This window comes from Cavia porcellus, unplaced genomic scaffold, assembly GCF_034190915.1.
Source record: "Cavia porcellus strain 051 isolate PalLab524CR breed Dunkin Hartley unplaced genomic scaffold, mCavPor4.1 scaffold_8, whole genome shotgun sequence".
Lineage (NCBI taxonomy): Eukaryota > Metazoa > Chordata > Mammalia > Rodentia > Caviidae > Cavia > Cavia porcellus.
In genome coordinates this window covers 71,409,540-71,437,466 of record NW_026947491.1, presented here as the reverse complement: position 1 = coordinate 71,437,466, position 27,927 = coordinate 71,409,540, and the positions used below count along the sequence as shown (strand labels likewise).

The following is a 27,927-nucleotide window of genomic DNA, read 5'->3' as shown; positions in this document are numbered from 1 at the left end:
AGAAAGAGCATGAAATTGAGAATGAGAAAAGTGGGGAGATATATATAATATATCTATATGTGTATAGAGAGAGAATTTTATGGTCTGAAGTTGAGATTGTATATATCTTTGTAACCTAATACTTCACAAAAACTTTATGTCCTCCTGAAAAAGTGAATTTAGAAGCACTGGTGGATATCTATTACTAAGATTAACTTTTAGTGCAGTACTTTCCAGGAATTTTAAGCTATTTCCTATGCAAATCATATTTTTCAGTTACTTCTGAGAGATTGTTGGGAAACATGTAATGTTCTTGCTAAGAAAGAAATGTTTATGCTGCTTCTTGAAAATCAGATTTCCGCTGGGGATTTAGCTAAACAGCATAAGTGCCTGCCTGGCAAGCGTGAGGTTGTGAGTTCAATCCCCAGTATCCGAAAAAAAAAAAGAAAGAAAGAAAATCAGATTTATTAGCTATTTTAATGGTATTTAATGGGCATATTACAACTTTCTAATGACATAAACTTCCTGTTGGGATTCTAGTTAATTCTTATTTTATTCAACTTCTTATTGAAAGTCTTAATTCCTATTTCAGGTAAAAGATGAATGCTAAGTAAAATGATTCCATTTTATATTTAAAAGCTCTATCTCGTAGTACTGGTCATTATTAGTATCAATAGTCATGTAGGCTAAGCATCAGAAATTTTTTTCTGGATTTCCAGCTAGATTTTCTTTTGTTAGTCAAACAAAAGAACGAATGTGGGTGAGGCTTACATGGTGTTTGTAAAATTTTGAGCCAAATTTAAATTTAGGGACCTTTCACATAAAATTCAGATTTTTGGCTTTTTAAAATATTTATTTATTTATTTATTTGTGTGCGTGTGTGTGTGTGTGTGTGTGTGTACCAGGGATCAAATTCACAACCTGGTACTAGGCAGCTGAGCTAAATCCCTGGCCCTTGAGTTTGGCTTTTTCAATATGCTTTGATATTTTTTTTTTCTCTTTGAAATAAAATGAATTTGAAAAAAAGAAAAAATTTTTCGTATTTGTCAAAACTGGATCTGAATTCTCATTTGTCAGTAGTTGGCTAGAACTGAGTAGCAGTGGCTACCCATTTCCCTGGAGTGCCCTGCTGATTCAGTTTATCTGGATAGCCAGTATACATTGGATTTCTAGACCTTTGCTCCAAAGTAATTGTGAAACATCTTTAAGAATTCCTCTTAAAACTTTAGTTTTAGGGTGTCTTTTTCCCATGAGTCTGCTAAAGTCTTTTAAACACCATCTTTGTTCCAAATACACCTATTTTTTTTTAAGTATACTTAAAAACCCTAATGTGCTTGCAGTATGTAAGCCTAAAATCATTTCAACTGTTGCAAGGAGGTAACAGAAATCTTAAGAGTAACATTTTTATGTTGATTTGTTTTTAAATAAAAGATAATACTTTCCAGAAGAGTTTGATCTTAGATATTTGTGATACAAATGAAACAGATAATATATTTTTCCTAAATAAGGACTGACAACAGAAGTAGAAACTAACAGCCAGAAATAGAGGCTGAGGCAGAAGGACCCCATTGAGTCCAGCTTGGGCTACTTGGTGAGTCCAAGGCCAGTTTGAACTATAGCAAGACCCTGTCTCAAAAAAACAAAAAAGAAGTAGAAAAAACTAAAAATTTATGTGATCGTACTACATGTTGCATCATTAAGATGGTTGGTTTTTTTCTCCCTCTTGCAGGTTTGTCTGATCTGTGGCACACAAGTCATTAGCCCAGAAAATGAAGTTGTATATTTCTAGAACTATAGAAGTATAGAACTGTCAGAGATGTAGCTTGATGGCAAAGCACCTGCTTAGCAAGCACGAGGTCATGAGTTCAATCCCCAGTACAAAATTAAAAAAACACTATATTGTTTATTTTATGTGTGACCAGGATAGTTCCTCTTCACTTACTGTAGCCCAAGCAAGCCAAAAGGTTAGCACCTGAGGGTTAGGTTTGGGTATCATAACTGTCCTCTCTATCACACATTAGTAACTGGAATGCTGTCCTCATAGGATTCCATTGTTTTCTATTCAGCAACTATCAAATATTTTGAGCAAAATTTTTATTTTAGTCCCTAGGAAAAAGAAGATCATTAGTTTGTGTGATTCTTGAAGGCATATATTAATGGGAGATAAAAGATGCATGTTTATAAAAAGTATAGAAGCTCTGCAAGGGGTCAATAATTCTGATTGAAGAAATTTAGAAACTTCATGAAGGAGACTGAGTTAGAGTCTTTTTTGACCTATATAGGTTTTAAAATTCTGTCAAGACACACTTTTCATGTGGTGTATTATAATTCTTAACAGAGGGAGAAAAAAAAGAAGAAGAAAAAGAAGGTGAAGATAAATCACAACCTAAATCCATTAGAGAACGACGACGACCAAGAGAGAAAAGAAGATCTACAGGAGTTTCCTTTTGGACACAAGATGTGAGAACCTCCTGAAACTACTTCATAATTAATTACTAATTATGATTGTCTTAATTACTTTTCTCATTGCTGAGACAAAATACCTGACACCCAAAGTTAAAGGAGGAAAGGTTTATTTGGTTCACAGTTTATAGAGGTTTCAGTCCATAATTGGCTGGCTTCAAAGCAGAGAGAGTTGGCAGAGGGCCATCAGAGAACATTTGTGGCTTCCACAGGATAACAAAAGCAACAAGGAAGAGAGACAAGACTCTGTCCCTTATATTGTTCACAGATTACACGCCCCAGGACAGGTATAGCACTCATACTCCTAATCCTAGCAAGAACTTTAGCAAATGAATCAGTGGACTAATTTACTAATCACACACCCTTAATCTCTTCATCATACTCATATTCAGTCACCTCTGAAAAAGCTCTCTGGCCGGATGAGGCTCTGAAAGCAAATCTAGACACAAGCCATAACACTAACATTTCCAAGAGTGCACACTGAGAATTTCTTACTGAATCCAGGATGCTCTTCATTGAGCTACATCCCTATCTCTTTTTAAATTTTGAGACAGCTTCTGACTTAAGTTCCCCAAATAGGACTTTAACCTGCTGCCTTTTTATTAAATTTGATGAATCAGCGTTGTATGTGGCTATAAAACAATAATTTTTTAAAAACATGAGAAATAAAGTAATATACAAATGACAAGGAGAAATTGTTCAAACATACACAAAAGTTAATGTATAGTACAATGATCCTATAACAAGTATCTCCTGTTTCAGCTAAATTCCTTTTACTTCTCCAATTTTAGAATCCAGTTGACTCATATGCTAAAAGTAGTTCGTGGCTTTAGTTTTATCATTTGCTGGTTTGATTAGGATTTCAATAAGGATCATTTACATTATGATTGGTTATTTCTTTGAAGTCTTTCAATCAGATTCTCCTTTTATCAAATTTTTGGCAGTTATTTTTGAAGTATTGTTAATACATTCCTTGCTAATATTTTCTGTAAACTGGTAGTTGAATTAATCAGATTCCAGTTCATTATTTTGGGGGCAAGATACTTTGTCTCTGTGTGAGAAACTTGTATAAGTCTTTACTACTTAAAATTATCCTTTATAACTATTGTATTAGGAATTTTATAGACAAAGCATTATTATTAATATTATTATTATCATAGTGTTTTATTTTTCCCCACTGTTATTCAGACCAGTTCTTCATTCCGAAATCCACTTTGCAAAACCGTACACTTAACGACCGTTGTAAGGATCCTTTCTCAGATCCATAGCAGAACACCTGTGTTTTTTAATTTGAGTCCAAATGACTGAGCCATCAGGGCACAAGACTAGTTGTCTCTATAATGAAAATCTAAAACACCTCATATTTGAACCTGTAATAACTTACAGAAAGAACAGAGGGCTTAGTCAAAGAAATGGTTTGTAGGTAGGTAGCTTTTTCTTCTATGGTAGTATTAGATTCCTTTTCGCAGTTTACTTTTTAGGAATTCTTGAGCTTTCCTTACTTCATTTCTAGTTCCTGTGTTCTCCCATGAATTTGCATAGACTATGAGTTCACAGTATAGAGTTAATAAAATACAGCAATCATATCATTAATTGCTCCTGTTCACTTACTAACTTCACCTAACATTTTTGCTAGGTACCAAACTGGCGTCTTGTACAAAAAGTCTTTCTAATCCATAGAACAAAATTCTATAGTTTTGTCCTCAGTTTGTGGATAACATTGGCTCAAAAAGTTAAAATAATTTATCTTAAGTCACACAGTAAAAATAACTATCGTAAACTAGATTTACCCAGTTTAAAACTTATAGTATTTCTATAGTGAGCCTAAGCAAGATGTTTGAACACAAGTTTTTCTTTTCTATTCCTTAACCCTTTGAAGCTTGTTGATGTTTTTAAGACATAGTAGAATATTCTCACAGACTGGAATTCTAGATTTGTCCTGCTATAACCTTGTCTATTCCATGTACTCCAAACCTGTATAAAGAACTTCACCTAAACAGAGTAGGATTATTGAGAAAGACTTGACAAGTTTAGCAAATGTAGCTTTTTGACATGATATTGTTTTTGTTGCTTCATTGTAATTGAGTCACAAAAAATACTTGCATTAACTTCTAAAGTAACTGTGGTATCATTAGAATATAAAGTAGAATATCTTATTCTCTTTTCATATTAAACTCTGCTTTTTTTCATCTTCAGTATAGATGTGTCTTATATACCATGTGTTAGATAAGTTCACTTCACATATTCACTAGGCCTGCTTAGATTGTGCTATGCCAACCAAAAACTTCCACCTGATAAGGTTTAAAAAAAGAAAAACAACTTCTACTTAATCTTTTTTGAGGTCTGGGGATATAACTCAGCAATACAGCACCTGCCTTATAAGTACAGGGTCCTGAATTTGATTTCTGCTGTCAAAAATTTTTTTTTATTTTACTATTTCAAAAAAAAATTTTTTTCAGGAGTCATTTTAAATGTAAAACCCTTAAAGTTCTTATAGATCAACTGTTTGATTCTCTTTTCTTTCCTTATCTGTTTTAGAGTGATGAAAATGAACAAGAACAACAATCAGATACGGAAGAGGGATCTAATAAAAAAGAAACTCAGGTAAATAACATTACTTTTGTATTACATAATATTAGTATTTTTAAAGATTACTTTGGGTTCTTTAATTGTATGCAAAATAACTATTATACATGTTACCTACTGTGGGGATAAATGATAAAGGGCAGAGGGAGTAAACAAGGATAGGTAATATTTTAGGGGATGGAAATTCTAGAATCTTGTATTGGGAGTTTTATGGAGATACAGTAACTACAAAATCTCATCAGATTTTACACTCAAAATGAATGAAGTTGGGGCCAGGAATTTAGCTCATTGGCATAAGTCCCTGCCTAGCAAATTCAAGGTCACAAGTTCAATCCCCAATACCAAAAAAAAAAAAAAAGAAAGAGTGAAGTTGTCATTTCATCTTTAAAGATGAAAAGGAAAAGCAAAAATGTCAAATAGATCCATAAAAGGAAATATCTAAAGGAGACTCAGAAGTGGTAGAATTCCAGAAATAGTAGGCTCAGATTTTATTTCCGTAGAGGCAGTTATTAGTATGTTCTACAGAAAACAGGCCTCTAACTTATTTTACCTATGTTCAGAAATTTTAAATCTGCAAAGACTTATTTATATTCATAACCACAGTCTCCTGAAAAAGGCATTCTTTTCTGCCTTGGTACTGATGATGGCATTAAGGCAGTTCGCAATGAAGTATGATTGTACAGTTAACAGTAAAAGTTTATCCCCACTCCCTCCCATCCTTCTTGTTTCTTTGGGCAGAGAGATAAAGAGCTATTTTTCATGTAGGGTTGGAACTGTACAATATGAGTCACCACAGTCTAGCCTAAAATAGCATTCTGGTCATGTTAATGCTATCTTCATTTTGACTTGGGATTTCTTAATCAAACCATGACACTTCCTTTCAGTCAGCAAGGATCTCTAAGTATCCTAAAGCTGGGCTACCTGTGCTAGAGTGACTGAGGACATTTACTCTGAGAGCTAGGTTTGCCTATTTTGACCCAAAAATATTTTATCTTTAGGTCAGACAAACAAAATGAAGGAATGAATAAGTATTGAGGGTAAATTGCTGTAGGACAAAAGCTTTATCACTTAACATATCCATGATGGAGTCATAATTTGTATTTCTTGCTGCCAGGCAACTTAAACCTCCAGTGGTACACGACCATAGAGCAGCTTGTGCCACTGGTGGTACAAACAAAGCTAATTGTTTTTATTGGTCTTTTTTAATCAAATTAATAAAAAGCTACCTGATGGGGCAATCACACATGTACCTTTGGTGGTTCTAGCCAGCAGAAATGCATTGAACTATTTTTGCCCATCAGTTATTTATGCTCCTCCAATTTACCTACTGTATGTCTCTTCCTTATTCTGTCAGCTGATTCTTTCATCATCTTTCTTTCCCATTGGTACTGTATGAATTCCCATAGACAGATAATAAGAGGGAAGAAACTAATAGAAACATCGTTAGGTTATCTTTCTTTCTCACCATCTTTAGCATATAGACCCCACCTCACCCCAGGCCTCAAGGGGAGGGAGAAGATTTCGGGCTTTCAGAGTTGTAACTCTGAAGCATGTGTTAAATTTTATTATAAAAATTATACCAAGATACATTAAAACTAACTAGGACATTGTATCTAAGAAGAAAATTTTTTCTTAATTCCCAACAGTTTAGTTCTCATTCATTTTAAATGAAAGATTCTTTAGATCTTGCTTTGTGCTACCATTTTTTCAGTTAAAATGTCAAACTCTAACTTGATTAAACAAAAAAGCAACTTATCATAATCCAATAGTTTTTTTATGTCATTCTCATCCTCAGGCTAATTTACATCATAGAGAAAGGATTATAGTTGGCTTTGGCAAGACAGGGTATACCACTGAACTCTTGTAGCTATCTTGCTACCAATATGAGCCATATGTCTTGTCACCTACACTTAGCGATTGTTGCACTATAAGAAAAAGGGAGAGTAGAGCTAAGATGCTAATCCACAGTGCCTTATTTAGTAGACTAACACAGATGTTTCCTCCACTAAGTATACTGTTATCTTTCAAAAACTAGTAGCATCAGCCCTTACTTCTCTGAGATGTAAGCAGCAAAATTCTTTTGAGCATTTTCTAAAATAGTGTTGTTATTACTTCGTAGTGGTAATTTCTTACCGTTTAATCAAAACACTAAATGTCTTTTTTTTTTTTTTTTGCCTTTGGTACCAGGGATCAAACACATGACTTCATGCTTATCAGGCAAGCACTTGAGCCGCTAATTTAAATTTCTATTGATAGGCACTAGATTATATAAAATTTGTGTGAATAGATCAGTACAGTGTTAACCTCCGTTTATGAATGCATTTGTTTGCAAACTGCATCAGGTAACAAACATGGTCACAGCCATCTTTCCCACACAAACACAGATGTGACCCATTTTTTCCAAAATCATGGAGCAAACTAAGTTTGTGAACCAAGGTGCCACCATTTTTTGTATATTCAAATAGATTGTTTGATTTAAAAAAGGGTTGATAGTGGTTGTCCAGATGATAGACACATGGGGATTTATAAAGGAACTCTGCATACCGTATGCATTTATATGAACTTACTGTATAATAATCAAAAATTGAAAGACTATATTTATTTTGGAAAAAGAATTTTGAAATGTAGGGAACAAGGATGTGAAAAGTGAAATAAGCAAGACCCAAAAAGACAAACACTGTATAATTCAACTTAGTTACCTAAATCAAGCAAAACTTAAAAACAAAAACTAAAGTTGTGGTTGCCAGTGCTGAGGATAAACGGAGGAAGGTTGTTATTCAGTGGATACTGAGTTTTAGTTTTGCAAGATTACAAAGTTCTAGGGATCTACTGCACAAAAATGTGAATATAGTTAGTATTAACTAAATTGCACATTTAAAAATGGATTAGATAGTAAATTTTGTGTTACATGTTTTTAAAATGTTTAATCACTGATGTCACAGTGATTTTTTTAAAATTTTATTTAAAAGAAAAAAAACAAAACTTAGTAAAAGGGTACAATTATACGGAATTTCAAAAAATAAACAGTAAGAAATCACTAGTTAATAGATTACATATTGTTAAAGTTACAAAATTAAACCATACAAAGTGGACATTCAAACAATTGTGTTCAATTTTTTTTTTTTTTTTTTTTTTGTCTTTTTCGTTTTTTTATCGGTACCAGGGATCGAACTCACAACTGCCTACTTGCAAGGCAGGCGCTTATGCTGCTGAGTTAAATCCCCAGCCCCTAGTTGTGTTCAATTATTTTGTGTGATAATATAAACAGATTTTCTGTGGAAAATGAGATAATATAGTAGCCATTGTTCATTCTCTGCTATTTGGTTCTGAAAGCCCTGCAATACTTTCATTCTCCTGAATGGTTTTATACTGTTTCGTTATGTTTGATACTATCGTATATGAAGCTATGCTCAACTATTTCAAAAAAAGAGACACTAGGGTAGTTACTGTTAATTATGGGTTGTCTTGTGGTAAAATGCTGTGTTACTTGCATTGTTCTGATCTGATTTGCTTTGTTATGTCCTCTTTTGTCTTAATCTCTTTTAAAAAATTAAAAAACTTTTAAAAATTAACTATTTCTGAATAGCTACCTTACGTAAGATGTTGATCTCATGAAATTTTTAGTAAAAATAGAAAAAAACTATAAAGTTTTCCCAAAAAAGGTACTTTGATTCGCATTAAATTCCTACCCATGCCAGAGGCTAAACCATGCCAAAGTAAAATTTAAACAAAATACTTAAATACTGTTTTGCATAAAATAGATATTGATTTGTTTGCCTCAAAAACAAAAATGGCTAAAATAGTTGCTTCGAGATACTACATAATAAACTGCCATTTCTTATTAAAAATATGTCACTTCTACCTGGGGATTTAGCTCAGCTGCATAAGCGCCTACCCAGTGAATGCAAAGTTGTGAGTTCGATCCTTGATAAAAAAAGAAAAGAAAACAAATATGTCACTTCTGCTGAGTAAATATAAGTCCTGGATATTAAAAAAATGGATAATGCTTTTTATAGGGAGTCAAATGATAAATTTTCAAATATATAATACTGTGCATGTAGAAAATTACAATGATTCTCTATTCTACAGTATTTTAAAAGAGCTGCAATAAAGTAAAAGCATAAATAATGCATAGGTCAGCAAATTTAACATGCTCACAACAGGACCATAATTTATATATCTCACTGCCAGGAAGCTTGAACCACCAGTGATGCATGCTTAAATATCCCATCAGATAACTTTCTATTAATTTTATTAGTAAAAAGACCATAGAAATGAATAGACCCATTTGCACTGCCATTAGTACAAGCCACTCGATGGAACATGCATGCATATACCACTGGTAGTTCAATCCAGCAGGGACATGTAAATAGTAAGAAACATTAGTAATGTTACATTAAGTTTACTTGGTCAACTTACCAGTTAATGATTTAATGAAAGCATAAATCTTACTATTTCTTTTTTCTTTCTAGATGGATTCCATTACTAGGTATGTTTTGCCATTTTCTAACTGATTTTTGTTCTCTGTTTTATCTTAACAAAAAATACATTGCTAGGTATTAGTTTTGAGCATTTTTAGAATTAGTAGGCTTTTAAGAATCTTAAATGACTTAATCATTGTTACTAGCTTACTTAATTAAATGCTTTATTTCTAGTTCACTAGTTATAATAAGTCACTATGAAAGAAGAAAATTTTTTTCCCCAAATCTCTACAACAGTAATACTTTTTCCGGTTTTCTAAGTTCCTTGAGCATTGACTGTCTCATTAACATTAGGAACTGGTGAAATCCATATTTAGTCATAAATTAATTTGATTAAGTGTTTTCCCTTAGCTCTACTTTAGGTAAAAGAAAGTAGATTTCTGTTACCTATAATTGTTAACCAAAAAGTATATGTATATACAGTACTGATGATTCTACTGAACTGACATACGGAGTCAGGGTTACCAGAAAAGGTAACCTAAATTACTAGATAGAAAAAATAATTCACACTTAAAAATAAGAAACATTCTTCCTGTTTAGGACTACCCCACTATCATTTTGGATATCCTGTATTTCATGAAATCTAAGTTCTAAGTAGATTTTAAAACTATTGTATGCTATTAAAAAAGAAAAAGTGCTACTAGTTCAATGATAATATGTTCTTTATAATCCTTTAAAAATCCATGTTCTGATATGAGATGTAAAAATGTGAGAAAAGATTCTGTAATTTAAAACTGTTGAAATAATCTATCATAATACAAAACCAGATGCAGAAATTTTGAATCTCTTCAAATAATGGAAGTCAGTATTAAAATCAAATCTCCATTTATTATGTATCACAAAAATTGATAACAAGGGTACTATTTTGGAATGTCAAGTAAATATACACTAGAATGAATACTAATGTAATTTGTAGAAGCTTCTAATGAAGTTTTTGATTTAAACTCATCTTTTGAAGATATGAAACCAGTTCTACATCAACTAGTGATCGGTATGATTCCTTGCTGGGTCGCTCTGGTTCATACAGTTACTTAGAAGAAAGAAAACCTTATAGTAGCAGACTAGAAAAAGATGACTCTACCGACTTTAAAAAGGTACTTATATTATTTAGTTATGCTTGGTTTTCTTTTGTGTTGAGATGTTTTATTTTGATGAGCTCATAATGAAATCAGTACCTTGAAATAACTTAACTATGTATTTAGTTTTTGACAGGTAATGATGAGTAGAATGTGAATAGCTTTCTTTTTTTAAGAGAAAAGTACATTGGTTTAGGTGTTTCGGTGGAGGTAGAATATGTGTCTCATTATGCATACATCTTTTTTCTTTGCTAATAGGAGGCAGACAGTAAATGTATGATTTTTAAAGCTAACAGTAGTTTTCCTAGGTACCTGAAAAATTTTTGATAGCTCAGGTGCTATTAAAGATTAAGGGTGAAAGTACAGTAATTAAGAAATCCTAGGGGCTAGGGATTTAGCTCAGTGGCATTAGCACCTGCCTGGCAAGCACGAGGCCTAGTACCAAAAAAACAAAAAAAGAAATCCTAAAAACTCTGCAACCTCAGATTCTGAATATTATTAATCTTTACATTGTGAGATTAGAGAATATTGAAGTTTGTTAAGAAAAGTTGTAGTGCTTATGTATTTCCCTGAGTATCTGGCAACTATTTGAATTATAATGCTTTCTGAATAGCTCGATCAATAACCGGGAAGAAGGGGCTCATTTTGCACCATGGGTATTTCCTGAGTAAAGAAAAGATACTGAAATGTGCTGCCTAATGAGATTCTGCTCATGCACAAATGAAGATATTGTCTTGGTCTCATGAGCATCTTCCATGTAGTAGGAAAAAGAAAGCACCATCAAAATAATGAATTATAATTTTAAAATTATAAAGATACAATTTTATAAAAGTATATAGATAACAAAGGCTGGGGATTTAGCTCGGCAGCATAAGTACCTTCCTGATAAGCTTGAGGTTATGAGTTCAGTCCCCGGTGCCAAAAAAAGCATATAACAAAAGAAAGTGATGAGTCCTATGAATAGACTTTCTAGGAATGTAAGGGTTTAGCCGAAAACAAAAGGATGATTAAATAGTCAGCTGCCAACAATGGAAGAGAATGATATTCTGGAGGGAATAAACTGTAAACACATAGACCTGGTAGCGAAGGGTCTATGTTGCATTGCAGTAACTGAAGTTTTAGTGTATACTGGAACCACAGCATGCAGTTAGTTCCTTCTAGACCACTTTAAAGATACTCATACACTAAACACATTGGGATGTTACTCAAATGTCTTTAATTTGTGGGGAGTGACAAGAACACTTGGCATATGAAAAGTATGCTCCTTTGTGTAAAATAATGGACAGGGAAAAATCTATTATTAGAGTAGTCTGAGTAAAAACACATACGGAGAATTACAATGTAAGTAGTGGGGAGGGACAGAGGAACAGTAGAGTCAAGTGTTGCAAAATAGGACAAAATCATTAGGAAAAAGAATATGTCTTGGATTTAGTTCTAGAGTGGAACTGTTTTAAGAAATATTTTGCTTAGCTTTTAACTTTACCATAAGTAATATGATGAATGTAACTATTTTATTTTTGGAAATTCAAGAGAAAATGATAGGCAGAAATGCTGATATACTACAAATAAACATCACAGTGACTCCATTGCTACAGTTACCGTGTAAATATTGGTCCCTCTTTATCAAATAAATAGATGGTTTTTAAGAGAACCTGCGAAGTCAGATTTTTTTCAGTAAAGTTTCACATTTTAAATGCTGGGAGAATTTGCATTTTTTGCTGGACTGCAACACCTGCATATGACTATCAGTCTCTTACCTTTCAACCACAAAAAATTGCAAAGTATTTTTAATATGTCCTTGACAGCACATATGTTTCATTAATTTTTCTGTTTTACTATTATAAACTAACTACTGACAATACCTCCTTTAAAATATTAGGAGAGCAGAAAAGTAATTTATTCTTCTCCCCTTATTTTTACAGCTTTATGAACAAATTTTAGCTGAAAATGAAAAGCTGAAGGCACAGCTACATGACACAAATATGGAACTAACGGAGCTTAAATTGCAGTTGGAAAAGGCCACCCAGGTTTGTATCTTTTTTTGTTTATTTCCTCCAAGACAATGGTTGTGATACACTCTATTTCAAAAATTACATTACAGTTTTCTGTTTGATTATTAACGAGTTGTATATTAGTAAAACGGAATTGCGATAATACCATTTACTTACCACTTTTGATGAAGTAAGTTAAAAATGCAAAGTGTAGTTATATAGTCAAAAGTCAAGATATTTTTACTTTTTAAAGCCAGTAGTGTGGTAAAGGTTTGTTTATTTTCATCATACTAAATTTCGCAAGGCATTAGAGACATCTATACAGAATTATAGCCTAAGATGATTTTTCCTTCCTCTCTCTTTCTTCCTCCTTCCTTTTTTCCCCTTTGTTGCTTCCCCCCCACACACACACATGCTGCACAGTTACTCTTTACCATATACCCTCTGTCCCAAAATTCCTTTATGGTAATTTTTATGTATTGTGAAAACTTTCTGTTGTTCAAGTGATTTGAAGAGGATAATTTTGACTCCTTTTATAACTTCCTTCAACAGCCTAAAGAAAGCAGTTCCAATAATAAAGATAGCCAAGCAAAACTCAGATGTACAAAATGTACTCAAATTGTATTAATGACTTTTAGGAATTGTTTTTCAGCTCTTTTCCCAGGGAACATAATTCTGGGAGATAGTAAAAGGCACATTTCCTTAGCCTCCTTTTAAAAACAAAATAAATGAAAACTTTTTGGTGAGAAGATCTCAGGAAATGTTATATATTGTACGTCTTAAAAATTTAACATTTGACCGTACCTCCCCCTATTACTCTTTCTTACACTCCTCCCCAGTTCCTTTCCTCTCCTCTTTTCATGTTATCTATATATTAGCTTTCCTGTCAGTAGGATTCATTATCCAACACCCTCAATTTAAAGGGAAAGAGTTTTAATTTGGCCCCAGTGTTCAGAGACTTTGGTCCGTGGTCAGCTAACTTCAAGACAGAAACAACATGGTGGAAGGGTGTGGCTGAGCAAAGCTGCTTATTTCACCATGGCTGGGAAGTAGAGCAGAACAGTGCCAGGAAGGAAGGGGCCAGTGAATAAACTTAGACCCCCAAGGTCATACCTTCATAACCTATGCAGACATATCCAGAAGTATGTTTTACCAGTGCCCTAGGCAGATTCCAAAGCAATTCAAGTTGACACACCAGCCTAACTGCTGCATCATTCTTTTTGTTTTATTTCTAGATTCTACAAGTAGAGAAAACATGTAAAACTTGTTTTTCTGACTCATTTCCCAATGATCTCCAGTTCCATCCATTTCCCATGAATGACATAATTTTGTTCTTTTTTATTATGCATACTTTACACATTTTCTTTATCCTTTCATCCATTGACAAGCATTTACTGTGAATTTTGCTTTAATAAACATAGATATTCACATACTTTAGCTCTATGATGATTTTAATTCCTTCTGGTATGTGCTAAAAATAGTATCACTGAATCATATTTGTATCACTGTTTTTAGTTTTTTGCAAAATATTCATACTGATTTTCCATAATGGCAATACTAACTTACATTCCCACCAGTAATGTATAGAGCTTTGTTTTCTCTCCACGTCCTTACCAACATTTATTCCTTTTTTTTTTTTTTATTCATTCTGATTGGGGTGAAATAAAATCTTAATGTAGTTTGATTTGTATTTCAAATATATTTCAGATATATGAAAACTTCTTTACTTTTAGCCATCATTACATTTTTTTGTCACTATGGTTCTGTGATGCATTTTCAAATTAGATATTGTGTGTGATACCTTCAGCATTGCTCTTTTTGAGGAGACCTGAATAAAGCAAACTTGCTTAATTTTAACAGGTACTGTCTAGTGTAAGTGGCAGTGACCTAAAATAATATGTTCACTGGATATGGTGGCGTGTGCTTATAATCCTGGTGCTTGGGAATCTTGGTTAGGAAGATGGCTGCCAGTTTGAGACCAGCCTATGCTACATAGTGAGTTCAAAGCCAACCTGGAATACATAATCAAGATCCTCACTCAAAAACAATTAGCATGTTCAGTTCTATGAATGAGATTATATTTATATTCATTTTCTCTCAGTTTCTAAAATTTAATAACCATATTGAATTTATACTTGTTACCAGGTCTTTTTTTCTTTTTAAAGCCTCTATTATGTCATAAAGCAACTGTCTATGCAAATGGGTGATGGTCTAAAATTCCAGGACTCAGGCCAGAGATTTAACTCAGTGGCACAAGCACCTGCCTGGCAAGTGCAAGGTTGTGAGTTCAATCCCCAGTACAAAAATAAAAAAAAAATAGAGTTCCAGGACTCAGGCTAACTTTGAGATTAAAAAAGCTCTTCAAATTTTTTCAGTTGAGGGTTGTTTACATAGAAAAGTAAGAAAAAGAACATGTTTCATAGTAAGAGGTCATAGTAACTTGAATATAATACAAGTTAAAATTACTGGTTTAGACTTCAGATTAAACTAGAAAGTTGGGGCTGGGGATTTAGCTCAGCGGCATAAGCACCTGCCTTGCAAGTGTGCAGTCATGAATTCGATCCCTGGTACCGATTAAAAAGAAAAAAGGATTCTATAAACTAGAAAGTTATCATCTTTGTGGTTGCACAAGAAGCTTAGTAAGCCTCCATACATATCTGGTAAATTATCTGAAAATATTGTTAGCTCTTAAGATTTGGTCATGAGGACCGGGGATTTAGCTCAGTGGCATAAGCGTGCACCTGGCAGACATGAGGTCATGAGGTTGCTCCCTGGTACCAAATAAATAAAACCTGGTAATAAGATTTGGTCATGAGGGCCAGGGATTTAGCTCAGCAGTGTAAGTGCCTGCCTGGCAAGCACTAGGTCATGAGTTCGATCCCTGATACCAAAAAAAAAGATTTGGTCATAAGATCTTCTGGGTGACTATGGCCACTGCTACTGCTCTCTATTATAGTGACACAACTAATCTGTCTCCCCTATTTACTTCCTTTCCTGTGCTTCTCCGCTATGTTTTTTTGTCATGTAATTCTTCTTGTATGTGTTTTATTCAAACTCTTCAAGAGAGAAACTGATAGAATTACTAGTTACTATACAGTATAGAGAGCAGCCTATTGGTGCTCATGATTCTACTCACTAAACATAGTCCTAGATCACCGGATAACCTATAGCAAACTCCCTGTGGGGAGGTGGCAGTGTAGCTCAGTAGAAGAATGTATGCTTAACATATGCAAGACCCTGGGTTGAGGCTCCAGCACCATTAAGAAAGAAAGCAGGCTAGCTGCTTGTAGGTCATGTACAAATTTCTAATCCTTTTTTTTTGGGGGGGGGGGTACTGGGGATAGAACTCATGACCTAGTGCTTGCCAGGCAGCCACTTATACCATTGAGCTAAATCCGTGACCCTTAATCCTTTACCTGAAGAAAAAAGTCACTTGTTCACAGAGAAAACCAAATTCTACATTGGCAGGCATTCTGAGTATCATACCCAGTATACTGAGTTAGTAGCGAGAAGGAGAATTCACAAAAACAAAGTGATAAATACTTATCTGTTGTGCAGCTTTAGAGCATCTATCTTGAGTAAGTGTACTCTGAATTCTTCCACTTAATTTTTTATTACTGTTTTCATAACTATTTGAATATACAAATATTGGTGGCAATTTTGATAGGTATGTGAAATTTTTCCCATGGGAAACTTTCAGCCTGTTAAGAATCTTTACCACATTTGAGGCCCTGGGTTCATTCTTCAGGCCTATAAAAAATAATAATCTCAAAATATAAGTCAGGAAACACTGCATTCTTAAATCCTTCCTTATTCTAGCACCCTGTACAAGGGAAGGAAACAGGCCTATGTACCAGAAACCATTTTGCCAAATACTGCTTTAACAAATTACAAGTTCCCCAGATTTACTTGTGACTTTTAAGAGCTTTAACTAGAATGTGTAATTCAAAATATTAACTGAATTGGCGACTTTTTTAATCCATTAAATTGGCAAGCAAATCATGAACTTGCTAAACGTTTCCTTTTGGGAAAATGCCCCAAAAAAGTGCTACTTTTTCCACTAAAATTCGTTAATTTTTATATGATAGAATTGTTCCAGGTATTTTTGAATTTTTTTCAGGTGCTTTTGAGTGTTATTTAAACTTTCTTTGAGCCTATTAAGTGTTTTTATGATTCATTCATTGATCTCTAAGTGACTTAATCAGCCTTTAATTTATATTTCTGGCAACTAAAATAAGTATTTTTAAACCATCAAAGAGACATCAGACTGGCAGATGTGGGAGTACACACATGTAATCCCAGCACTTGAGAGGCCAAGGCAGAAGTTGAAAGCCACCCTGGCCTATAGACTGAGTTCAAGACCAGCCTGAACTGCATAATGAGATCCTGTCTCAAAAAGTCAAAAAAAAAAATCAGAATCAGCTAAAACAGTTCTGCTTGTATCTGAAATTCTGAATTGGATTTTTAACAGGAAGCAATTAAAATACATTAACTTTTTTTCCCAAGAAAAAGTAAATGCAAAATAATACAACCATTTAAAATAACAAAAAATAAAGATAACCTGTTCATGACTAATTTTTAAAATTGTATATACGGTAGCTATGAGGAAATTCTGAGAGAAGGATCAGAAACTAACTTGGTTACATGTGCTAAAGACATTAAAACGTGAATGCAAAAACAAACGCAAAAGTGGTATTTTTGTGGGTAGTCATAAAAGACCTTCTTAGGGGCTGGGGATTTAGCTCAGTGGCATAAGTGCCTGTCTTGCAAGCGCGCAGTCACAAGTTCAGTCCCTGGTACTAGGAGAAAACAAAAAGAACCATGCTTATTGAAGTTGTCAAAAATATTTCTTAAATTAATAATATTGATTAGTCAGCACATTGGACTTTTGAGGAATTCATTTTCAGCAAAATGATCAAGGGTCCCAGCAAAGCTGAGTGTGGTGACATACCTCTATAATCCCAGCACGCCTGGGCTACGTAGTGAGTTTAAAGCACAGCCTAAACTACGTAGTGAGACCTTGGCTCAAAAAACAAGCAAACAAAAAGGCAGCAAAAGCATTTACACAAAGATCAAGGTAAATAAGATCTAAAATGCTACTTACTTCAACTGGGTTTGTGCTCAATATCCATATAGAGAGCTCTCTAAGAGATGGTGCAACATGTGTCTTAAAACTCAAGAGCCTGAGGGGCTGGAGGTTTAGCTCAGCAGCATAAGCGCCTGTCTTGCAAGTAGGCAGTTGTGAGTTTGATCCCCAGTAAAAGGAAAAAGACAAAAAAAAAAAAAAAAAACAACTCAAGAGCCTGTAGGGGATATAGCTCAGCGGCTTAGCACCTACCTTATAAGCATGAGGTCTTGAGTTCAATTCCAGGTATCAAACAAAAAAACCTCAATAACCCTTTTCATATCCCTACAGCCAAACTTCCAATGCACGTTGCTCAGCATTTTGCCAGCCTTTGAGCTGGTTGCGAGTTTATATATATATGAACCCTTTTACCAATTCGAAGCATGGATCATTGGAAAAGGAATACCTAGACCTAGTGAGCAAGACTAATAGTTGTGAGAGAGGCCCAAAAGTGCAGTTTAGTGCTTTGACTGTGTCCATACAAAGTCACTCAGTGTGGTAATAAACATATTTCATTCAGGGTCCTGGAATCTGGCCGTGCAGGTTAGCCACTCCTGGTTGTACAAAAAGAGAACTTGAACATTTGAGGGAAAACTAGAATATTTTTGTTGTTACTCCATAGCACTCAGTCGTCTTCACCCCCAACTAAACTAAAAACTCCTGTGGAAAAGTGTTGCAAATCATAAAATTAAAAGCTTTGGAATTCACTCCATTTCTAAGCATTCCTTGTATTTTTACATTCTGTTTTTCTTTTTTTCCTCACACCTGTATATTATGCCACCTAAATATTTTGAGTTCCTTTAACACCTATAAAAGTTACTATGCCCATTTTTATCATACTTACATCTCTTTTTACCATTTCATACTCTTGCAGAGACAAGAAAGATTTACTGATAGGTCACTATTGGAAATGGAAAAAAGGGTAAGTGTTCATCTTACTAAGTAATAATAATCTTCTATGTAAGCAATAGTTGGCTTTTTGAAGTTCTTTTCAGATCACTCAAGGATGAATTGAACTTAAATAAAATTTAATGAACTACTTTTTTTGGTGGTGGAATTGGGAATTGAACCCAAGATCTCTATACTGAGCTGCATCTCCAGTCCACGCACTCCACCCTGAATTTGTCATCCTCCTGCCTCACCCTCCCAGAGTTCTGAGGTTACTGGTGTGTACCTCCAGGCCAGCACACATTATTCTTTTAGTTTATAAAAGCTATCATTCCTTACTGCTGACATGTAAATATTGTGACAGTGAAGCTGGTACTTTTAAAATGCTGTTCATCTCTTTGATTTTCCATGAATAAATAAGTATATATATATATATATATATACACATTGTGATCACTTGTATATTTGTTTTCAAAATTAAAATCTTTTTTGAAATAAAATGTTTAAATCTGGAGACATCAACTTTTCAAATTCTTAAATTTAATATTTGAAATTTAAATTTAAATATTTAGTTTTAGTAGGATATTTTATATAAAAATATGGGTTACAGGAAAATCTTTATGTCATTTTATAATTTTTTATTGACTGTGATATATTTTCTTCTATTTCTCTCCATTTGTTATTGCTTAGAAGTTTGAACATGGCCATAGGAATAAATCTACAAGTTGAGTCTGAGCAGTTGAAAATGTGTAAATGCTCCAAAATTTGACATGCTTCAGGAATATTTATAATGAAGCTAAACAGAGGCTAGACTCAAGGGCTTTGACTAGAGAAGAATTCATTTTGGCAGCTATAAGCTCTGAGTCAATGAATGATTAGAAGCAGCTTTTCTGAAAGCATTTTTTTTTTCCAATTCTTTAAGTAACCAGTTTACCTTTTCACCAAAAAAAAAAAAAAAAAAAAAGTTTAAAAAATGTAGAACATGAAAATAGCAAATACAGTCTGTTAATGTCTGTTTCACTTATTAAATTATGCTGTATAATAACTGCCATTTGATTGTGGCAGCTTTGAAAAGTCATTGTTGAGTCATTTTTTAAAAGTTGATATAGCTGGGGCTGGGGGTTTAGCTCAGCACCTGCCTTGCAAGCAGGCGGTCGTGAGTTCGATCCCCGGTACCGATAAAAATGAAAAAGACCAAAAAAAAAAAAGTTGATATAGCTAATTGCTTAAAATATAGTTGCTTATTAAACTTAATGTTCATGTTATTTATATTGTATTTTTGTATTTTATAAAAATATTCAAGATATGGGGAAATAATAAAATCATTTGTATTACCCATTCTAACGGTCAACGTGAAAGATAGATAACCAAATATATGTAGCCAAAATAAACGTTATCTAACAAAACAAGAAAATATAAAATCATCTATTGTCTCTTTATACAGAGGTGTTGTTACACAGTGATATTTTATTATCCTTGTGATTCATACATATTTAAAGTGGTAACATTTATTTAGCACTGTCTGTACATCAGACAGGCACTGGAGTTACCAATTTACATATACTTTCTCTCAATATTTTTTGTATTAGTAACTTTATTTGTCCAACACAAGACATTGTCTGCAGTTTTCTAGTTATCAATTTCAAACCAGAAGTATGAAGTAATAGGATATAGTGTTTTTGTCATGTTATACTACCAAGTTAAAATCTTGAAGACTCCTAAGAAAATTGAGTCTCATGCCTAGATTACCTCTCACAAGAATACTCTGCTTCTGATATTTCACAAAAAAGAGAATCAAATTGTAGCACTATGTATGTTCATTTTTTGGAAGGGCAATGGTTCATATAAATTTGGCATAACTATAGTATTAACTAAGCAAATATCTATATATAGAAAATATTTTCATCTACATAACAGTGTTTAAGCATGTGAGTATTAGAATAACATAAGACTGAGTAGAATTCCTTTTTTTTTTTTTTAAATCACGTACTCTAAAACCATTGACATTTAATGTAAATGTGGTGCATTACTAAATATCAACGTTAATTATTAATCTGGGAAAGAATGTCTTGGAAATAGTGTCAGTGTGATTAAACTAAATGTAAATGGTTTGTATCTGAAAGGTGACCGGCAAGAGTCAGTATCTTCTGGGCGGTATGACCTAACCAGTTTTACAGCTCATCATTTACTGCTGCTTGCTTTTTGCATAACACCCTACAATGCTTATCTTATAAGGGAGAATAAAACCGTACACTGCAATAATACATTGTATGTTGGCTTTGCCTGTCACTCTTTGAAATAAATTTAAAATCAGTGCTGTAGTTGCTTCTCAATTAGATTCACCGCATTAATGCTACACACATTATCAACTTGTAAACAAAACTAAAGTCAGTTGGATGAATAATGGATAGTAAACATTGTGGGTGGAGGAAACTATCTTAATATCCTTTTGAGACTGTCAAGTACACATATTTTAGGCATGTTTGCTTCTTGCTATTTTGCTTCTATCACCATCGTATAATTGCATCTTTGTGTGAATTTTTTTTCTATTCTCTTCGGTCCTCAGTCTTGTATTGGTTTCCTCTGTCACTAAGTTTTACCTAAACTAAAATTTAAGTATATAACATCTTACCAGAAAAATCAAAGCTTTAAAGAAAAGAGCTTGTAAAAAATAATAAAGATCTTCATGTTTATTTTTCTGAAATTTTGGAGAGCTCTTTGCACATCACTGGCATCACATCTTTTTCTGTATTGCTCCTGATTTTATGTTTAATTCTAAAGTAGCACTGTTTCACAATATAGAAGAAAACTTAAGAATGTAGTAATTTTATAGGTAATATTGATACCTTAAATTGATCTAGGAACGAAGAGCTCTAGAAAGAAGAATATCTGAAATGGAAGAAGAACTCAAAGTAAGTATACTAACACTCCTTTTGAGAGATGCTGCTGTTTATGAATATATATTAATGCTATTATAGATATTAATTGAAATTGTTCTCCGAGCTATTACCCAGTTTGTGAATTATCTAAATCTTATGCTTCTCTTTCTTACTACATCCCACTTTTAGTGAACTAGAAGAGGATTTAAAGCTCAAATTACTGTGATTATCAGTCTGTATAACGATTTTGATGTTCTGACATAATTGATATTAGGTACTAATAACTATTAAGATGTGAGATTCATTAGTTCTTCATTGTATTTATTGTACTTCTGTAGTTCTTGAAGAGAAAATGGTAGAGGAAAATAATAAAGATAAAATATTCTCTATTAAAAACAGGCATTAGAAAAAGGGATAGGCAAAGATATATTTTATCAAAATCTGCATTACTTGTAGTTGTAATTATTTGTTTTGAAGGTTGAACACCACAGGGAAAAAATAAGTAGAAGTAATTGATAATTTACTGCAGCATCTTACCTAAAATGTCTATCACATTATGAATTAATGAACTACTGCTTTGGAAATTGTATCCTAGAATTAAAATTTCAAAAGTTAGATGTTTTATTGAAACTGGTTTGTGTTTAAAACATTATTATTGAGTAACTTTGGAGACAAATCTTTCAGATTTTGATTATGTATTTTTAGTTTAAAAAGGAATTTTAGAGGGGCTGGGGGTTTAGCTCAGCGGCACAAGCGCCTGCCTGACAAACGCAAGGTCAGAGTTTGATCCCCGGTACAAGAAAGTAAATAAATAAATAAATGAACAAACAAATAAAATGGAATTTTAGGAATACACTATCTTTCTTATTCTTTTGGAATATTCTTTTAATATTCTTAATTTTTTTCTTTTTGTATTCATTACCTGTGATCCTTTATATTTTTATTGTACTGTTTTCTTATTTTTTATTCTTATTTCTTTATGTTCTGATTCCTGCAGAACCTGCACCAAATAAAGCAAATTCAAACTCTGAGAGAGTTAAATGAACGACTTCTGACTGAGAATAGGGCCTTGACAAGAGTGGTAGCCAAACGCTCAGGGTTCTGTAGGCAACTGCAATCTGTGAACCTATAAATCATAGTTCCATCATTTCTTCTTGGTAGAGCCAGGCAGGTGTTTTTGTGTTAGTAAGCGTGTTTTTGTTAAGAGCTTACTTTTACCAATTAATGCCATTTTGTCTGGAGCTTACCACATAACTGTTTAACTATGCATGGCTTTTCAGAATGTTAGAGAGTATCACTAATTATATATTGCTACTGATAAGCTATGGTAAAATTAGGGAATGATTTAAGAATTTAAAGATGTCAGCTTTGTAAAGTTTGTGCATTTTCTTGCATTTAAAAGTTTGGGGCTTAAAATACGGCTAATATTTAAAGTCATTTACTAGAAAGCAGAACAAAATATAATATTTATTTTATATATAATTAATGTATTTTTTAAAACTGGAGATTTTATTTACATTATGTTTTGTAAAATAATGTTTTTGATGGAAACCAGCTTAGTTTATATTTATTTAGCTCTGTTGCACGTATCTTAATATGCAAATTTCAGATTACTGTATTTTTATATTTAAACATTCTAACACAATTAAGAATTAATTGGTTCCAAATGAAATTAAATTCTGTAAAGACTTAGCTTAAGTTAGTTTTTTAGGTAGATGTTTTATCTAGTTTTAGACAATGTTGGGGTTGGAGATTTAGCTCAGTGGCATAAGCACCTGCCTTGCAAGCAGGCGATCGTGAGTTCGAGCCCTGGTACCGGAAAAAAGAAAAAATAAAAAAAGACGACAATGTAATAAATTTTGAAAACTAGCATAAAAGGCTAAATATTTGAAAAGTATAACTTAAGGTCCGAAATATAAGTAATTCCATTTTCTAATCATCTTAATGGAGCACAATTTGAGTCATCTTTAGTAAAAAATTTGTGACATTTCTATCCCTTCTTCAGTTTGTCTCTAAAACATCAGACAACTGAATTGTTTTGTTTGGTGTGTTTTTCTGTGCGCTTCAGATACTTGTCATTGTTTTGTACAGAAATGTTTTCAGAGATGCACATGTACTACTCAACTTAAAAATTATACTACCGTAATAACAGCAATAATTACATTAATGAGTACCTGTCTTAGATTATTGTACTAAGCACTTAGGCCCCATGGATAGATGAATCCTTTAAGGAATTTTAGTAATTTTAGAACAAGTCTTAATTTCCTCAAAACTTCCCTAGGTAAGCTGGTGTTCTTGCAGAACAGTGGTGTTACATTTTTAGGTTTGGCATAAAGCAAGAGGCTTTGATGAGAACTATTAAAGAGACTCTCTTTAAACCTGTCTTAACAAAAACAGGCTTCATTTGCTTGGCTGCTCTAATATTGTGTGCTTGTGAGTCAAAAAATCAAATGATTTAGTCAATTATAGCAGATAACTTTGAGAGAATAAACCTTCATTTCATCATTTCTTAAACTAATTAGCTTCACAAATCAGGAGTTTTTTTCATCTTCATTGATACATGTTTTAGACATTAGAAATACATATAACTGACAAAGCTTGATGATTTGTTTTGTAGTGGAAATATAACATTTGTTAAGAATAATGTTACATCTTTTTATTGAGGTAAAACATTTTTTTCTGTTTTTGCTCTCACAGATGTTACCAGACTTAAAAGCAGACAACCAGAGGCTAAAGGATGAAAATGGGGCCTTGATCAGAGTTATAAGCAAACTTTCCAAATAAAAAAAGAAAAAAAGAAAAAAAAAAAGCAGCAGAATTGCACACATTAGTAGTTCAGTGGACCATAATTGGCAGTCACTGGAAGCCTGGGAAGAATCCTTGGAGACTGTCATTTTTGGATATCCTGCCAAATGCCCTCTTATTAGGATTTTTGTTTTGTTTAATTTTCTGGGGTTTTTTGTTTTTTGTTTTTTCTAATCAAGACCATTGTTTCATGTTAATGCAGCTGCTGAGAAGATTTTTTTTTAAGTGACTGAGAAAACTTGTTTACAGCTCCAGCATATAAGGAAAGTGTTCAAGGCCAGATATGCCTCAGATATTTAACCAGTAAGCCTTAGTTGTACATAAATACCTTTGTGTCAACAAAAACTTTCAGCTCTCACAGAAGGCAGTTATTCAACATTTTTTGATGTGCCACAGTTTCCAGTTTTTCAATATTTAATTTTTTTCTTTACATCTAAGTTTGGGTTTGTATTTTTTTTTTCTAACTCTTCATGTGGCAGAGTCTTCTATGTTTTACAGATTTCTCACAGAAAAAAACAAAACAAAACTTGCTCTTATGAGATTATTGTCGCGTATTAGGCTAATGTGTTGTCTCCCACCTGGAACTGATTTCCTTGGTGGAATATTTGCTTTCACTGTTTGTGCAATATGCATTTATTTCTTATATGAATGCTTTAAAGTCAACTGAGATTAGATCTTTTAAGTCCTATTCTGCCTTCATTGGTCACTTTTTGCTTTTGTTTTTTATTGTAGTATGAGATGTTAGATTCTGTAATCTTCACATTCATTTTAGCAGGTACTGAGTGATGCTGTATATATAAGTAAGTGTATTGTGTTGATTTTTAGACCATCACATGGCATGCTTGACTTTTTCTTATTTCAGATGTCTGTTAATGCAAAATAGGCTACTCCATAATAGTGTTAAAAACAAAATTTGCTAGAACAATGTGATATAAAGACTTTAAAAGTTACACATTTTGTGGAGCCCTATCTTTACAAAAGTTTTCTACTGTAAAGTGCTTTTATTTTCAGTTTTAATTTGATAGTATTCAGTATCATTAAAGTTGCATAAGATAATTACTTCACATTTCACATACATATATTTATCTGAGTGCTGTCTAAAACTGTTGTGCTAGCCAAAGTAACGCTATGAAATTATTTGCAGACTTAACCATGAGTTGATGTTAAATGCACTGTTATGCCATGTGAAGAGGCATTGACTTTGATACCACCATCATGTTCAGACCATTTTATACATTTCAGTGGCCTTTTTTAAAGGGGAAAAAAAGCAAAACAAAGTACACAGTGAAGAAAGCTTTTATTTGGACAAACAGCTTTTGTATTTTCACTAAACCATGCAAAAAGTAATATATCTTTCTGGCACATAACTGTCTCCTTAACCACTGAACAGTTCAGCCATTTGAATAAATTGTACATTGTAAAGCTTATAGTAGCTGATTGTATTATTGAGTGTATTGTATACTATATTAAATGTGAATTTGTACCCCTTCATTTTAAAAGGTCATTGTGTTCTACTGCCTATTTTAGATTACTTTGGGATTGGGGAAAGGGTGTTTTGGTAAGCAGGATTTTAAGTCCTCTCTCTTGATTGGTTTTATGAAGATATAAGGTTATGCTCTTACTACCAAGCTCAGGATTCTTGATTTTAAAGGTACAAGGATAGTTGTGGGATTTTATTTTTGGTTATATTTGAGCTGTATGAATGGTGGGTCTGAATATAGAGAATTTCCGTGGTCTAATATGGAGGTAAAATGTACAAATAATTGACCAGCTTGAGTGACTGCAACATGTCTTGGTTGCACAACAGTTAGGCATGCTATGGTTTATATTTGTGAAGTTTGGATGCCTGTGAAGAATGATTAAATACATGTTTCTAATATTTTAGTGTTTTGTATTTAGGTTATTTATTCTTTGTATCTAAAACTGAACAGCTACTGTGCTATATTGATTTTATTGGTAGTATTGAGCAGACCTTGTTTCTGCATGAAACTAGTTGCAAAACCCACTATTTTGGAAATAAAAATGTATTTTGACATATACAAATAAAATGAATAAAACTATTTTAAATGTGTGAACTTTTAATGGAGACATTTTAAATTTTATTCTGAGATATTTAAATTCTGCATGAGTATTTTTTTCACTAATTGCTTTACTTGGATACCAGTTTAATAATTTTCAAAATTGTAATATTGTGATAATTTGCACATTGTACATGCACATCTGTAAATGCAATCTTAATTGCTATATTTATGCAATCTGTGTACCAATTTGGACGACTGTTTATACATTTTACATAAAGCTGTCTGTATGCAGAATCTGAGAACTAGTTTTTTATAAGTGGGTAAAAATAATAATGATGAGCGTGAGTTTCAAGATAGTTTATAGTACAAGGTTTTGGTCTCATAAATATTGTGGTTTTTTAAAATTAAACCCATACATTTTCTTTAGCTGAAGCATAGATTTACATGTGCATAAATAAAATATATAGAAAAATACCTTTGAAATATAAAAATTTAATATTAGATCATTCTCCAATTTAGATTTGTCTAGGATTCAGTCCGCTAACACCCCTGTTAAGAAGCACTTTTGGTTTTTGATTTTGATATAAGATTTGTATTAATCCTGTATTTAGCTAAATTTTTTAATTCTGCCCTTTTCTTTCTACTTCTAACACTTTGCCTTTTCGTTCTCACAGAATTGTTTTATTTACCATCCATTAAAAAGAAAGCATTCATAAGTAAACATCTCAAAACCAAATAAAAGCAGCTATAGAACTATCCAGGAGAGTATTCTTATGAAAAAGGAAAATAGGTATTTTCTAACCCATTTGGCTACTTTATTATTTGCCTAAAAGTTTATTATTAACTTAGTCTTTCCTGGCTCTTAGAGAACATTATGACTTCCACTGCCAGCACTCAACTTTTGTCACAAGAAAATAGCCGGAGACCAGATTCTTCTCTCAAAACTAGGACCATGTTTTTCATAGAACACAATAGCTTTGTAGATTTTCTTTTGCTTTATCATTGTATACAAATGAAAAACAAACTCCATTAATGTTTATTAATTATCCGTTAACCATATCTTGCTAATGAAAACTCTTACTGTAAAGATGAAAGCTGACCAGTATGTAGTCTTTTCTGTGATGTTCTGTTTTTGTACTGTGTATATGTAATCTGTATCTGTCTTCAGTATGTAAGTTCAGTGGGCAATATACATTGAAGTTAGTGATATCCAAAAATACTGAGTTTTTAATGAAGTATAAGTTATTTATTTTCTTATTATATGTCTGTCAGTAGTATCTGTTTCTTGGGTTTCATTTTGGAAAGCTTCTCTGGGTTAATTACTATATAAACAACAAAGTCCTCTTTCTTTTTGGTAAATGACATATAAAGAGTATTGCATTGCTATTCTATGCTTACAAAATGACCAGAGTACAAAGTAATAAATTAAAATTAAAACATAAGAGCCAGAAGTGTAAGATTCTGTTTCTGTAATGTAACAAATGATGAATTCTATCTTACTACTATAACTGTGCCTTTTTATTAAAAGTTTTCTAAAGTTTATTAGAAATGAGCTCTTCTGAGCCAAGTTATCTTGAAAAGTGACTGCTTAAATTCCAGTGAATGTCTGAGACATAGAAGTAATTAGGTTTTC

The 27,927-nt window shown here is 32.9% G+C and overlaps 1 protein-coding gene across 5 annotated transcripts in view; it reads left to right on the top strand.

The window, feature by feature from the left end:
- Ppp1r12a (protein phosphatase 1 regulatory subunit 12A) overlaps positions 1–26,333 on the top strand; it is a 144,310-nt gene extending 117,977 nt beyond the window's left edge. For 4 of the 5 annotated variants that reach the window (XM_063255196.1, XM_003475941.5, XM_023567697.2 and 1 more), the window contains 8 exons: positions 2,318–2,439; positions 4,981–5,046; positions 9,501–9,517; positions 10,468–10,603; positions 12,508–12,612; positions 18,576–18,623; positions 21,451–21,501; positions 24,166–26,333. In XM_063255196.1, the coding sequence (XP_063111266.1) occupies positions 2,318–2,439; positions 4,981–5,046; positions 9,501–9,517; positions 10,468–10,603; positions 12,508–12,612; positions 18,576–18,623; positions 21,451–21,501; positions 24,166–24,252 (632 nt within the window). In that variant the 3' untranslated portion in view covers positions 24,253–26,333. Of the gene's footprint in view, positions 1–2,317; positions 2,440–4,980; positions 5,047–9,500; positions 9,518–10,467; positions 10,604–12,507; positions 12,613–18,575; positions 18,624–20,712; positions 20,744–21,450; positions 21,502–24,165 lie in introns of all 5 variants that reach the window. The other variant, XM_013159281.3, reaches the window with a different exon arrangement.
- Positions 26,334–27,927: the final 1,594 nt, after the last annotated feature.